This window comes from Saimiri boliviensis, chromosome 9 (assembly GCF_048565385.1).
Source record: "Saimiri boliviensis isolate mSaiBol1 chromosome 9, mSaiBol1.pri, whole genome shotgun sequence".
NCBI lineage: Eukaryota > Metazoa > Chordata > Mammalia > Primates > Cebidae > Saimiri > Saimiri boliviensis.
In genome coordinates this window covers 96,856,005-96,871,588 of record NC_133457.1, presented here as the reverse complement: position 1 = coordinate 96,871,588, position 15,584 = coordinate 96,856,005, and the positions used below count along the sequence as shown (strand labels likewise).

General features: G+C 53.2%; 1 protein-coding gene across 4 annotated transcripts in view; it reads left to right on the top strand.

The window, feature by feature from the left end:
- Nucleotides 1–15,584, top strand: part of NOL4L (nucleolar protein 4 like) — a 148,885-nt gene that overhangs the window by 66,278 nt on the left and 67,023 nt on the right. For all 4 annotated transcript variants that reach the window (XM_039479274.2, XM_074406395.1, XM_039479275.2 and 1 more), the window contains exons 3-4: nucleotides 21–132; nucleotides 10,062–10,171. In XM_039479274.2, the coding sequence (XP_039335208.1) occupies nucleotides 21–132; nucleotides 10,062–10,171 (222 nt within the window). The remainder of the gene's footprint in view (nucleotides 1–20; nucleotides 133–10,061; nucleotides 10,172–15,584) is intronic.

The following is a 15,584-nucleotide window of genomic DNA, read 5'->3' as shown; positions in this document are numbered from 1 at the left end:
GAAGCTCTTCTCTCCTCCAGATCGCAGAGACCTATGCCTTCCTCCCGAGAGAGGCCGTGACCCGGTTCCTGATGAGCTGTACGGAGTGTCAGAAGAGGATGCACTTTAACTCCAACGGCCTGGAACCCAAAGGTAGTGGGGGTGGCGTGCTGGAGGGCTAGGGCAGGGGCCGGCTGAGAGCAGACTGTCCCTGAAGACATCAGCTTTTGCTGGCACAGAGAAGTGGCCAGCAGTTGCTGTTGCTGGTCCCAGCGACCAGTATGGGTCCATGGGGCTTCCCAAAGAGCCTCATTTTGTTTTAACTTTTTTCCTCTCCAGTTTCACTTAAAAATCAACCATACAGGCTGGGTACAGTGGCTCATGCCTGTAATCCCAGCACTTTGGGAGGCTGAGGCGGGCGGATCATGAAGTCAGGAGAGGGAGGCCGAGGCGGGCGGACCATGAAGTCAGGAGAGGGAGGCCATCCTGGCTAACACAGCGAAACCCCATCTCCACTAAAAATACAAAAAAATTAGCTGGGTTTGGTGGCACATGCCTGTAGTCCCAGCTACTCGGGAGGCTGAGGCCGGAGAATCGATTGAACCTGGGAGGTAGAGGTTGCAGTGAACCGAGATGATGCCACTGCACTCCAGCCTGGGTGACAGAGTGAGACTATGTCTCAAAAACAAACAAACCAACCAACCAACCAACCAACAAAACCCAGCCATATAAAACAAAAAACTCAACACGTTTCTCCTGCCTCACAAGGCCCAGGCCAGCCCCTCTCCTCCCACCCAGGTTCCAGTGGGAATGGCCAGCCTGCCCCATTCTCAGAGTTCCATCCATGCCTCCCCTGTTTCTCTGCGCATGAGCCGTGGTCTGGCCGGTATGCTCTCTGAGACATGTGCATCCTCCCACCCCACAGCCCACAGACCTGCCAGTGAGATGTCCTCCCTGGTGCTTGTTTCCACCCTTTGCACACCCATGTGGCCTCTGATGAGTAAACCCACAAGGACTGGTGAGAATTTAAAATGCCCAGAGCAGGCCGGGTACAGTGGCTCCTGCCTGTCATCTCAGCAGTTTGGGAGGCTTAGGTGGGAGGATCGCTTGAGCTCAGGAGGTGGAAGCCACAGTGAGCCATCATCATGCCACTGCACTCCAGCCTGGGTGACAGAGCAAGACCCTGTCTCAAAAAAAAAAAAAAGCACTTGTGACCACCAAAGCTGGTCCCTTGGACCGACGTCTATGCCCTCCAGCTCTGTCCTGCCCAGTGAGAGACAACAAGGGCCCCACTTCAGCCATCTCATACCCCCTCAGACTGAACATCCCAGAGGCCTCCAGTGAATCTGGGGCCCATCTGTTTGCAGGTGGCTTTGGCACAGCGAGATGGCCCAGCACATTTGGCTGGTACAATTAGAATGCTGCCCCGAGAAATGGTGCCCAGGTGGGTGATTTATCAGGGTTTCCAGGCCTGCCTGGTGCCTCGTGCCAGCTCCCGGGCATCGGGCCTGGGGAAGTTGCTGAAGTCAGTGGGTGTTTTGCCCAAGGATGGAAACAGACTCAAATGAAGGGCGAGCCGTTTATCCAGGCGGCACTCAAGTAGTCGCGTCCACTGAATCTGGGAAAGGAAAAAGTCCACAGCAAAGCAGACAACAAAGGATCGGGAGCATGGGCGTCAAGTGGGGCTTTCTGCTCGTGTTTGTTGTCCCTGCCACACGTGAGCAACTTCTGGCAGCAGCTGACTCACCAAATCCAGAGGCTTCCATGCCCCTGGGAGCCGTCAGGCCACGGCTGTTTCATCAGGCGCGTGGGCCAGCTTCACAGCAGAAGGGGCAGGAAGGGATCTAGTTAATCCCTCATAAATGCTGGTTCCTGTGTTGAGAACAGGGTGCCAGGGCCAAGCTACCACTCAGCTGCTGTGTGTCCTGGGCAAGGGACTTAATCTTTCTGAGCCTCAGTTCTCTCATCTGTGAAGTGGGGTTAATCAGAGGGCTGAGGAGATGTGAGTTAGTCCCTGTACCTGGCATTGGTGCAGGGTGAGCTAGCTGTGGCTATCGCGGTCCCTGGGATGACACTGGACGCTCCTGTGTTGTATGCCTGAGCCAGTGATCCTGAATGCTGCTGCCCATGTGGCCTGGCCCTGGCCGGGCAGCTGCTACAACCCTGGGCCAAGACCACATTTGGTACCTGCAGATGGGCTGGGGGGCTTTCCCTGCCACACTCTCCACCCTGCCGGGGTCTAGGCCACAGGGGCCAGGGGCATGTGCTGTAGTAGTGGTGGCTGCCTGGTTCCTGCCCACCCAACCGCCTGTCCCCTCCTGTTCCTGTCCTCATGGTTTCCATAGCAACTGGCGGAGTCAGACAGAATTGCTTGCCTGGAGGAACAGAGGCGAAGCTAAGAAGGGCTCTGTTGGTGGGCTGCTCTGGGGTGTCTGAGGCACCATTCGCTCCCCTCCCCTGCTGCGCACCCCACGGCAGTGCAGAGGGTGTCCCTCAGCTCCCCCTGCACTCCTCACTGATGGCTGCTGGTCTCCCTAGGCTGCAGGCACTGCTTCTCATCTTCAGGCTTCTGTGTGGCCAGGAGGGCAGCGCGGGGCACAGCAGTGGCCTGCTTCCTCTCCTCACTGGGTGCCACCACCATGCCCCACCCCCGGGGAGGAGAAAGAAGTTGGGGAGGGAAGGAGCACACAGGCCAGGAGCTGGGTAGAATATAAACCGGTGCTGTGGGCTCTGCTGCGCCTCGTCTTTCCTGGGGCTTGCTTCAGGCTGGACAGAAGACGAGCACCATGCCCATCCTCGCCCATCCTCAGGCACAACACCATCTCTCTGTCCCAGGTAGCAGAGCTTCCACTCTTGGGGAGAGGAGAAGACACTGAGGGAGCAGGAGCCCATGGAAGTGGCCTGGGGAAGGGCCCAGGCTTGGAGTCAGGCAGGCCTGCAGTGCAGCCCTGTTCCCTGCTGCGTGTCCCTTGGCAGGTCAGGGAACCTCTTTGAGCAGCTCCTCCTCATGACAGCTACAAGGATCCTGTGAGGTGTTAGGCCTGGCTTACAACTGAGGAAACTGAGGCAGAGAGAGATGTGGAGGGGAAATCATTCGTCCAAACTCTCCCAGGAGATAGAAGTGAAGGAGGAAACCATATTTTCTCATCAGCAAAGTAGAAGGAATGCCGTCCTTTCAGGGTGGTGAGGATGAGCCTGTTGTGAAGGGTACCTGGGACGCCGAGGCTGCCTGGGGAGCATCAGCCTGCCTCCTGCCTCCTGCTGCCAGTGTTGTGGCACCACGGTGCCCAGACACAAGGCTGCCAACATCCAGGTGGCGGAGACACACGGCCTGCCTCCAGCCAGGTAGGGTCCGATGTGGCCCCCAGCCCCTTGAGGCAAGCATGCTGGGTTCACACCCTGGACAGGGTGAGAAGAGAAGAGCCTGGTTTCTGGAAGCTGCCCGTGGAGAGCTTTAGAGTCTAAAAGGCTCCACTGTCTATTCAGTGGCCAGAGGCACTCGCCTCCTGGACCGACCCCAGGTTCCCGCCTCCTGCCCCTGCTGAAAGCCTGCAGATCCTATCTCTGCCAGCCATGCCGGCCTCTGGATGCAGCTGTATCCTGCTGTCTCCCAGGCAGCCCTGCACTGCCAGCCCTCCCTTCTCCCTCTCCAGCTGCTGGGAAACCAGAGCCTGCACTAGCCCCAGAGGCAGGCCCAGTGTTCCTGCCCCAGGAAGGTGGGAGGGAGCGGGGACAGGGGACAGGATGGAGGCTCCTTGAGGGCTGCTGGGAGAATGCCTGGCTTCCTGGCCTCATGTTAAAAAGAAAGAAAGGAAGCAGAGCGGCCTCCTTTGCTCAGCGGTTTCTCCCCAGCAGAGTTGGGGGGGGCGCCCAGACAGCCCCATGCCCTCCCCCAGTGCCAGGAGCATAAACAAAGGAGGCGGTGGAGGATCAGGAAGTCTGAGGACGGGAAATTCCAGGGCCTCCCGACTCCACGCTCCTCTCCCACTGCCCCTGAGGAGTTGAAGGCAGAGTATGCAAACTGGGTGTGACTTCAGACCAGCCAGCTCTTGGGAAAGGGACCTTTGGAGCCATGTCTCTGTTTTCTTTGATGTGACAAAATATTGTTGCATGGCTGCAAACTGGGAGCTGCCAGTGGGCAGCAGTGCTGACTCTTACTCCACAGGCAGGCTGTCCACTCGGGTCTCTGCCTCTTCACAAGCAGGCCCAGACTCCTCTGCGTGCTTTCCAAGGCCTCCACACCTGGCCCCTCTCGGCTCTCGCACTCACTTGCTGTGGGACTGTGGGAAGGTTGCCCAGCTTCTCTGTGTGCCATTGCCTCATCTGTGAAGTCAGGGTATTACCACAAGGACCCACCTCACAAGGTTCCTGGGAGTGTCTAGCGAGAGGGTGTGTGGGGAGCCCTAAGCAGGTGCTCAGTGGCTGTCAGCTGAGCAAGAGATGGTGAGTCCCATTCAGATCCTCTCCACAAAGCTTCCTTGAGCTCCTCCAGTGCCTTCTGAGCTCTTCCTCCAGTGACCCTAAAGGACTCAGGTCCGTCCCCCCGGCTCATCCTTCACACTTGTTTCCTGAGCCCGGGGACGGCCCCACACACAGGTTCCTCACTTTCCTCACCCCGAATGCACAGGCATCAGCACTCCTTGAAGACTTAACTTCCCCAGGAAGATTTTTTTTTTTTTTTTTTTTTTTTGCCGTCTTTTGAGCTGGCCTCAGGCCTGGGATCTCTGTTTCCAAATGTGAAGCCCCCGAGGCTGGCTGGTCTCCCGGCCTCTCTGTGCCAGGCCCCCATCGTGCACACATCCTTCGACGCCCACCCCCTCCTGGAAGAGCTTTCATACCCGTGTCTCTGGACTGAGAGTCCTTCGTGCTGTAGGTGGAAGCTCCTGAGAATCGCCACGTGGTGTTCCACTGGGGAAACGAGGTCGCTCCTGTGGTTGAAGTTGGCGTTGGTTGATGAGTGCCCTTGGTGCGCAGCTGCACAGGCCAGTGTCCGGCTCGGCCTGGCCCAAGCACCCACATCATTGATTATTCTCAAGACTGCATAGCCGGGCGCGGTGGCTCAAGCCTGTAATCCCCGCACTTTGGGAGGCTGAGGCGGGTGGATCACGAGGTCAAGAGATCGAGACCATCCTGGTCAACATGGTGAAACCCCGTCTCTACTAAAAATACAAAAAATTAGCTGGGCATGGTGGTGCACACCTGTGATCCCAGCTACTCAGGAGGCTGAGGCAGGAGAATTGCCTGAGCCCAGGAGGTGGAGGTTGCGGTGAGCCGAGATCGCGCCATTGCACTCCAGCCTGGGTAACAAGAGCGAAACTCTGTCTCAAAAAAAAAAAAAAAAAAAGACTGCATAAAACTGGGTCTGGCGCCTGGGTGGGCTTCCATTTTCCTTGGCAAAGAGATGTTGAAACATCTCCCTGGGCGCGTCTGTGCTTCTCTTGCCAGCAGCCTGCCAGGGGATTTAGGCTCCGTGACCCTTGCTAGCTCCTAGTTCACCCTTCTCCATGGCGACCGTGCCTAGCAGTGCTGCACCATCAGGTTATTTGTAGAGGCTCGAGTGTGGCACCCCGTGTTGACCAGGTGGCGGGGAGGGGGCGGCCTGTCTCAGCAGAGCCCAAGGAACCCGCTTCTTCCTTATTCACATTTCCACCTGAGCTCGTCCCCGGTCCTGGCTTTTTTCTCACTGTGAGCCTCTGACTCCGTGGGGCTCCACTGACCCCTGCTCTGTCTCTCTTTCCCACCAAGCCCGTCCTCTCAGTGTGCACTCACTTACCGAGTCCAGCACACTGGGGCCCCTCACTGCTGAAAAGCCTGCCTGCCTTTCTCCTCACTGTGGTGTGGCTGAGCTCTCACCCCTCACCCATGGCTCCATGGTTCATTTCCTCACCTAGAACGTCCCCTGCCTGCCAGGGTCCTGCCTCCCTCACAGAACTCTCATTCTGGAGCTGCAGAATCAAGGATTTCACCTTACAGCAATGTAAGCTGTTCTCCAATGGGTTTGGGGGTCTGCTCGGGAAGTTCCAGCTCCCCCAAGATCAGGGCGCCCTGCCTTCCTCTTCTGAGTTCTCTTGGCTCACCTGTGGGCACCAGAAGTGGTTTCTCATCTCTGGAGATGCTGGGGTGGGAAAAGGCCAAGGAAGATCTCTTTTCCCGCCTCCCAAGGGTGCTGTCCCGGCCACTGGTTTATTCTTCCTAAGCCACACTGTCACTAGTTTTATTAAAGATACTTTCTCACGAGCAGCCACGGCACTACAGTCAGGACGGGGACAACCATCAGTAAAACAGCACAACTCCCTGCCTCCGTGACTACCGAACCCAGAGAACCCCCGCAACACCCAACAGAGGGCTGGCGGTGGGCCTCGAGAGCGAACGGGGCCTTTCACATTTACCACGGCGCTTAACAGCTTCTTACCAGACAGACTCCTCTTTGAGGAAATGAAACAAATGACAGAATTCTCAGTCCGAACATCCACCTCTGCAAACAGGAGCCAGGGCTCTTTTGAGTGATCCCTTGCCATGTCATCACTAGACTGCCTGCCTGATATATCACATCCGACCTGGCCGATGAATGGGGCCAGGGCCCAAAATCCCACTGAGGTTAAGGAACTCAAATCTAGGTTGACGGGGGGTGGAAGCCCACTTGAGTTTGGCACTGGGCATCGCTGCCAAAGGGGCTGGTGGGTATCAGTACAGAGGATCCCTGGCACCCAACCAAGAGGAAGTCTCTTTACAGGGAGGGAGTGGTCCCTTTCAAGCCAGTTTCTTAGGCATTCCATTAGTGGCATTTACTTCCTTTTTTTTTTTTTTTTTTTTTTTTTTTTGAGACGGAGTCTTGCTCTGTCGTCCAGGCTGGAGTGCAGTGGTGTCATCTCTGGTCACTGAAACCTCTGCCTCCTGGGTTCAGGTGATTCTCCTGCCTCAGCCTCCCGAGTAGCTGGGATTACAGGCATGTGCCACCACACCCAGCAAATTTTTGTAGTTTTAGTAGAGACGGGGTTTCACTATATTGGTCAGTCTGGTCACAAACTGACCTCAGGCGATCCACCTGCCTCGGCCTCCCAAAGTGCTGGGATTACAGGCATGAGCCACCACCCCTGGCCGACATCTACTTCTTCCTCCAAGAACAAAGAAGAAAACATTCTATGTGACAACATAGCTTTACAGAGCAAAACGAAGTTTTGCATTTCTGTAAAACTTGATTCAAAATGTGATTGGATCTGTGAAGTCACCAGAGGTCCGCAGGGTCAAAGTGGACCCCATCCTCTAGACCCGCTACTCTGGGCCCCCACCTTTTCTGCAGGGCTGTTTCTATCCTTGCCAAGCAGGGACTTCCCTTGTCCTCTTGGGGTAACTTCACCCCTTGATTGCAGAGACTTTTTTTCTTTTTAAATTATGGTAAAATATTTACAACATACAAACTTGCCTTTTTAGTAATTTTTTTTTCTGTTTGAGACGGGGTGCCTGTCACCCAGGCTACAGTGCAGTGGTGCCTCAACGTCCCCAGTGCAGGTGATCCTTCCGCCTCAGCCTCCTGAGTAGCTGGGGCTCCAGGCACACACCACCACACCCAGCTAACTTTATTTTTAACCTTTTAGTAAAGACGAGGGATTCACTGTGTTGCCCAGGCTGGCCTTGAACTCCTGGAGTCGAGCAGTCCTCCCACCTTGGCCTCCTAAAGTGCTGGGATTACAGGTGTGAGCTGCCATGCCCAGCCTTAATAATTTTTAATTGTTCCGTTTTAAAGATATATTCACACTGTTGAGCAATCATCACCACTGCCTATTTCCAAAAGTTTTTCATCACCCCAAACAGAAACTCTGTACCCATTAAGCAATAACATCCCGTTCCCCCGCTACCAGCCCCCAGTAACCTCCAGTTACTGTCTTTGAATTTACCGATTCTCGTTATTTCGTGTAAGTGGAATCATACCGTGTTTGTCGTTTGATGTCTGGCTTCTTGCACTTGGTATCGCGTTTTCAAGGTTCCAGATTTGGGCTGTGACTCTGGAGGGGCAGGTAGTACGAGTCACCCCGGATATTCTCTGGACCTCCCCCACTTCTGCCCTGTCACCTGCCTCCCCTGCAGCCTGTCTCTTGGGCCTCCTTTTGATGGTAGAGGGCACTTCGTCTGGAAGTTGCCCCTGCTCTTCCTTATGCTTTTCCTCAGCCCATCAGTGGGACAAGGCACCAGAGGCACCTTTTGATTAAAGGCCTGGGGCAAAATGAATCTGGCCTGAGTCCTAGGAGGAAAAGGCCAGATAGCAAGTAACTGAAACAATTCCTGCAGCAGCTTGGCCAGAGATTTTAATGGTGATCAAACTATGTCTCTACCTTTTAATTTCTTGTAATCTGTTCCAAAAAGGCAAAGATCAGGAGCAATATTTATGTACAAAGATGTCCTCCGCAGTGTTGTTTATAATAGTCCCAATGGGAAACAACCTAAAGAGCCAGTCATTAGAGAGTGACTTAAGCAAATTATGGCAAAATATGACACAGCCATCAAAATTCGACTTGCAAAGCAAAATCAGATTCTTAATGTTGGGGAAAATACCTAAGACAAAATGTTAAGAAGAAAAACTTTTTAGGGCCGGGCGCGGTGGCTCACGCCTGTAATCCCAGCACTTTGGGAGGCCGAGGCGGGTGGATCACGAGGTCAAGAGATCGAGACCATCCTGGTCAACATGGTGAAACCCCGTCTCTACTAAAGATACAAAAAATTAGCTGGGCATGGTGGCGCGTGCCTGTAATCCCAGCTACTCAGGAGGCTGAGGCAGGAGAATTGCCTGAACCCAGGAGGCAGAGGTTGCGGTGAGCCGAGATCGCACCATTGCACTCCAGCCTGGGTAACAAGAGCGAAACTCCGTCTCAAAAAAAAAAAAAAAAAAAAAAAAAAAAAAAAGAAAAACTTTTTAAAAGCAGACTGGAATTCTCTGTATGCATTATGAGATCATGTGTAAAAAAGAAAAATCACAGGGAAAAAAATAAACAGAAGCATATGCCAAGCTGTGTGGTGCAATTACGGCTTTTAAATTTTTTCTTTACATCTTTCTGCACTTTGTAACTTCTCTGAAAAGAGAACATGCATCACTTTGATTGTCAAGACAACAAAGGAATAAACGGGAGGAGAATGTTCCTCTGCATAAGATGAAGGAGGAACCAGAATCTGGGGGTTACTGGAGGCCTGGCTCACACCTGGGAGCCATCTGGCACCTGAGGATGCTTTTGGGGGATGCTGCGTGGTGGCGGGATCGGGTGGGGTGAGAGTGGCATGTGTTCACCTGGAAGAGAACTGACTTAGACAATGGTTGGAAACACAAATGCCTTCAAGGGTCTGGCAAGTATCATAATTGATACTTGCAAATGAGCAAAGCTGTGTAATAGGATAAGGAGTGGTGGGGACTGTGGCAAAATGGGAGCCACACACCCTGCTGAAAAGATGTGGCTGCTGAAGCAGCTGTGGCTGCCTGACATTGCGAGTGGGGTTCCCAGGTGGCCAGAGCTTACGTTCTTCAAAGAAGCCAAATATTGATATAAGTACACGTGGAGGGGCATGGGGGAGGTTGTTGCTGGTCTCTGTCGCTGAAGCTGGGGTGTGGTGGTGCCATCACAGCTCACTGCAGACTGCAGCCTTGACCAGCTGGGCTCAAGCGATCGTCCCACCTCGGCCTCCTATGTAGCTAGGACTACAGGCACACACCACCACATCTGGCGGATTTTCTTTTTGATCATTTGTAGAGATGAGATCTCCCTGTATTGCCCACGACAGTCTTGAACTCCTGGGCTCAACTGATCCTCCTACCTCGGCCTCCCAGAGTGCTGGGATTATAGGCATGAGCCACTGCACCCGGCCTCATAGTTTTTTTTTAACATGTGAAATCTCTAAAACCTAATAAAAACGATTTTCAACACCATGCAGTCCACATCTCCGGGCCAGATGTGGGTGAGCCACAGAGTCTGTGACTTCTGACCTGTCCCTTCTCCTCTCAGGTGGCTTCCTCTTCCACGGGCTCTGTTAAATGTGCTGTGTGGGCTACAGGCCTGCAGCACAGACTGAAAGGGCTTTCCTTTTGTTCTTTCTGCCAGAAAATGAGCCTCCATCTCCGCTGGTCTCCGGGATTATTGATTACAACATGCCCCTCACCTCCACCTACCTGAAGCAGATGAAGCTTCGAGTGATGAATTCCCAGGAGCAGGTAAGGTGGCAGTCTCCCTCACCCCACCTGAAGGCGTCCTGACTTGCCTGGCGGTGGTTGATTCTTTCCAAGTCTTGGGGCCACAGCTTGTGTAAACACACGGGAAATCAAAGAGGCCCTTATCTGGTTATCTGGGCTGTGCAGTCCAGGCGGAGAGGGGGAAGCAAGAATGTGTTTCTCGTGAGAGGGTCTCCTGTGCAGACAACCCTGTGGGTCTTCAGCAAGAAAAGTTTCCCCTTGGGTGGGCTCCCGGGAGGAGGGGATGTGGGAGGGAAGGGCCGCAGCCCCCGACGCTGGAGTCGTTCTCTCAGCTTGCCCTTGATCGCTGGCCTCTCGCCTCCTTCCCCCAGGGAGGCAAGAGAGAGTGGCTGCCTGCTTGTGGCCTCTGTCACTCTTGGGGCCCGGATGGACTAGGAGGATAGTCCTTGAAGGGTGGCCCTGGGGCCTCCTGGCTATCCAGGCCTCCCCAGCTGGGCTTTGCCAAGGGCCATGAGGCACCATGGAAACAGGCTATGAAAAGAAACTCCCTTTCGCCTGCCTTCCCACACAGTCCACCTCCTAACCCTCTGCGAAGCAAGTAGCCTGACTGTCTTTCAAAGAAAGGACTAGGTGAGTTCCCCTCCACCCCCGTCCTCTGCCGCCACTTAAAACCAGGGTAATCACTTCTTGCTTCAGCTTAGAGTGTTCTCATCTCTTGTGACATCTGAACCCGTTGTGTCCTTGTGGCCCTGGCAGGGGATTGGATTCTTTCTCTCCCGTTGAAAGGTGGGTCAGAACCCAAGTCTGACTTCCAGCCCTGGGTGCGGCTGTCCGGTGCTGCTGGTCTCCTTGACAACCCCAGCGCGCGTGCTCCGAGAGGGTGGTGGCCCCTTGGCCAGATCCGTGCTGATGTAGCAGGACACGTGCAGGTAGCGTCTCTGCCTGTGATACCCAGTTTGAGGACTTAAGCTGGGTGGCTTGAACCTGCAGAGCTTTGTATCCTCTCAAGAGGCGGGGACAGCGAGCCCTCCCTTCGCCACTCCATGCCCAGCACCTAGAGGCCGTGTGAAGGAACCTTTGCTCTGAGCAGTAGGACTGTTCGGTAGAACTGTGTCTCCCCCATCTTCTCATCTGAGCACACGTGTTCTGGAATGTTTGCGTCTCCAAGAAACTTCACCTCATCACAAATAATTCCAGTGGGGAAAACGGGCTTGGATTGGGCTTCCAGCGCACACAGGCAAAGTAGTTTGGGCTCCAGGGGTGTCAGTAATGAGGGTGTTGCTCGTAGAGCCGCAGCACCGCTGTGCGGGCTCCGTGTCAGGTCTCCTCTGACTGCCGCTGAAGAGCAATCTGTGGCCTTTCTTTCCTGTAAGCGTCCTCATTGTCAAAGGCACCTGGCCCCGTAAACACTGTTACTACCGTTCTCATCTGTGCCCACGAGGAACGAAGGACAGAACCACACGGACAGCTGGGAGCACAGCCCCGGGGTTTTCTTTCCTACAGAAGGGCACTAAATCCAGGGCACCACTAAAACCAGTAGTGGTCAGTGTCGTGCAAGTTGGGATCTCTCATTAACGAATCAGATATTTGAGCCGGTTAAAAATCCTTACTGTGCCTTCACTTGCGTCAGTGGAAGAGGAGAGTTAAGACTACGGGTTAGGTGCTTTAATGAGGATTCGGTCATTCCACAGGTACTTGCAGAGCACTGTTCTGTGAGCCAGGCACTGGGGATGAGCAGAAACAGCAGTACCCCTAGATCTTCTTCTTATGTGTGTTTTTGTTGTTGTTGTTTTTATTTTTTTGAGGCAGAGTCTCACTCTGTCACCCAGGCTGGAGTGCAGTGGCATGATCTTGGCTCACTGCGACCTCTGCTCCCCCCCGGGTTCAAGCGATTCTCCCACCTCAGCCTCCCATGTAGCTGGGATTATAGGCCTTTGCCACCATGCCCGGCTAATTTTTTGTAGTTTTCATAGAGACGGGGTTTCTCCCTGTTGGCCCAGCTGGTCTCGAACTCCGGGCTCAAGCAATCTACCCGCCTCTGCCTCCCAAAGTGCTGAGATAGATTCCGACTGGCATCCCCATATGTGTTTTCTTCTGGTCTAGGGGAGACAGACAGCAGCGGCAGGATCGCACACAAATGCCCAGCTCGCAGTAGGCGGCGATTAACCATGGTGGAAGTGATCAATGGGGCATCACCACGGGGCAGAAGGACACGTGGCACTGCGAGTACTTAGGGTGGGCTGGAGGGTGGACTGAGGCAGGGGTCCAGGAAGCTCTGCCTCAGAAATGGATGCTTCAGGTGAGAGTGGGATTCAAAGGGAAGAGAATCTATTCTAGGCTGAGGGAGAAGCTTCTGCAAAGGCCTTGTGGCTCAAGGGAGGACCAAGCCTGCACGAGATTCGAGGGGCTGGTGTGGCTGCAGCAGAGAATGTGATGAGTCCTGTAGCCGAGGCAGGAGGGGAAAAGCACAGTGTTGGGAGCATAAGCACCTGATGAGTTCTGGTGATGAACTGAAGTTCGTAACATGAGATGGATAAATTACCCTGGTGAGGCTCTGGCAGCTCCCAGAGGAACGGAGGACTGTGGAGGGCATTTGTCCCCAGGGTGCTCTGGGAGTCCAGCTGGGGCAGGGCCAAGATCAAGGTGGCCTCTGCTTCCAGTGGGGCTGGATGTGACTTCCTCTGCTTCACTAGTAGTTTCCAAGTGGGGGCCTCTGAATGTAACCAGCTTCTCCTGGGTGCGGCGGGAGATGGGAGTTCAGGCCTGCCTTTCACCACCTGGCTGGTGAAGCAGCCTCCTGCCTCATGCCTAGAGCCCTTCATCTGTCAGTCTCCAGCACGCTGTGCAAAGCAATGAGCTCTCAAGGCCTCAGTTCTTAGGCAGCGCCGTTATCCCCGTTTCATGGCTGGGCACGTGGTATAACGTGAAATCGCATCGCTCACCAGATTATTTATCTGCAGCAGCAAGGAAGGGCCAAGGACCCAGCAGTCTTGGATTCTTCGGCTTGAGTTAGAACTAAAAATACACATGCTTGAATTATTAGCTTATTTCCTGTAGAGCAAAGGTAGGCCAGGATGGGTGAATGACTCCCCACCATCCAAACGCAGCCACAGGACAGGTTCGGCTGCTGTCAAATCCAGCTGTCCCAAGACCAGGCTTTGAGAGTGGTTACTTTTCATCACTCTGACCACAAAATCCCAGCAGGGGACATCTGTAGTGTTTGCAAATCTCTAATGCAGGCTACATGGAAAATAACCCCAATACTAAAGTAACCAGGAAACAGGATAAATATTTTATTTATTTTTTATCTTTTATTTTTATTTTTTGAGAGAGAGTCTTGCTCTGTCGCCCAGGCGGGAGTGCAGTGGTGTGGTCTCGGCTCACTGCAACCTCTGCTTCCCAGATTCGAGTGATTCTCCTGCCTCAGCCTCCTGAGTAGCTGGGATTACAGGTGCCCACCACCACGCCCAGCTAATTTTTGTATTTGTAGTAGAGACAGGGTTTCACCACGTTGGCCAGGCTGGTCCCAAACTCCTGACCTGGTGATCAGCCCACCTTGGCCTCCCAAAGTGCTGGGATTACAGGGGTGAGCCACTGCACCCAGCCAGGATAAATATTTTATTAATGCTGAACAAAGCTCTATGTCTACAAACTTTGGGTAAGAAAAAATCCATTTCTTTCCAGCATCACGTATCCAGGAGACAAATGATAAGGCAAGGAGAACCTTCCCCCTCATTTTGCTTCATCAGTGTGCTGGTGGGGGATTTGCTTGAGGGCTGGACAGAATCACGTTACTTGTAGGCCAGTTGTGTCAGATTAATATGCTAGAAAATGAGTCCTTCTCAGCAGAGGGCATTAGATAATATGAAAACTCAACACAAGATTCACACAAAGAAGAAAGGTTCTTGCTTGAACCCAGCAGGCGGAGGGTGCAGTGAGCTGAGATTGTGCCACTGCACTCCAGCCTGGTTACAGAGCAAGACTCCATCTCAAAAAAAAAAAAAGAAAAAAAGTATTCTTGAAGTCTGGTTCAGCGCAGCCAAGAGTTATGGTGTCCTCAGTGTACAAGACACCACTCTGGGGGTTAGACTCTACCCTCTCGGGACCTCCAGCCTCAGACACAGACCCCAGGACCTGCCGTCAAAGTGGCCACACTAAGCTGAAAATAGTGGAGTGTGGCCTGATCAAAGAGTTTTTTTTTAAATTCAAGAATACTCTTATAAAGATATAAAATGGAAATTATATTTAGTTGTACAGAGGAAGGGGCATCTTCTTGGAAGAGGCAGGGAAGGAAGATTTCATGAAATGTAGACCATCTCAGACAACGGCCGTTAATATTCCCTGATAAAGTGAGATCCCAGGAACGTGCCACCCATGGTCTTAGGGCCAGAGCCAGCCAGCAGGTGCCGTCCTGAGCTGCCGAGCCTTCAGGTTCGCTCTCAAGGGCGTGAGCAAGGTGCCGTGAGGCGCGCTGGGCTCTCTTCTTCACACAGCCACTGGTTTCATTTTCTGTCTTATTTGGTTTTCTTTTATCATTTTTATTATTATTTTATTAATTATTTATTTAGAGACAGAGGCTCGCTCTGACACCAGGCTGGAGTGCAGTGGCCCAATCTTGGCTTACTGAAACCTCTGCCTCCTGGGTTCAAGCAATTCTCCTGCCTCGGTCTCCAGAGTAGCTGGGATTACAGGCGCCCATCACCATGCCTGGCTAATTTTGTTGTTGTTGTTGTTGTTGTTGTATTTTTAGTAGAGATGGGGTTTCACCATGTTGGCCAGGCTGGTCTCAAACTCCTGGCCTCAAGTGATTTGTCCACCTCAGCCTTCCAAAGTGTTGGGTTTATAGGCGTGAGCCACTGCACCCAGCCTCTTTTTTTATTTTTTTATTTTTTTTTATTACACAAGTAGCACAGAGACTCAGCAGAAAAATCAGTCACCAAAAAGCAAAAGCATGGCAATGGAATATCTTGGTGGCTACCCTTCCAGACTCTTGAAGAAGGAGGGGAGTAACCTGCTTTGTTGACCCATATTATTCTGAGTCTCTTTGCCCTCTGCTGTGTCCACCTATCAAGGGAGCTGCTTATATGATTTTCCTTTCATTCACTCATTCACACAGCTGTCCGTCCATCCTTTTGTGCACTCTGAGTCAGGCACTGCTCCAGCTGCCAAGGAGACAGTGGTGAACAGGTCCAAGTGTCTGCCCGCCGGGCTCCCCCAGTTCAATGAGAGAGACAGGAAGAAACCAAACCAACACTCTGGGGTCTGCAGGAAGTGCTCAGAGGAGGAGTGGAGGAGGGACACAGGAGTGAGCGGGATGGGTGCTGTTTCAGGCAGATGGGTAGTTAATTAGGCGATTCTTCCGTGTCCAGCAGTCTACACGCTTTATCCCTCACCAGGGATATCCTTCGAGTTACTGTCCTCATTCTACAGATCT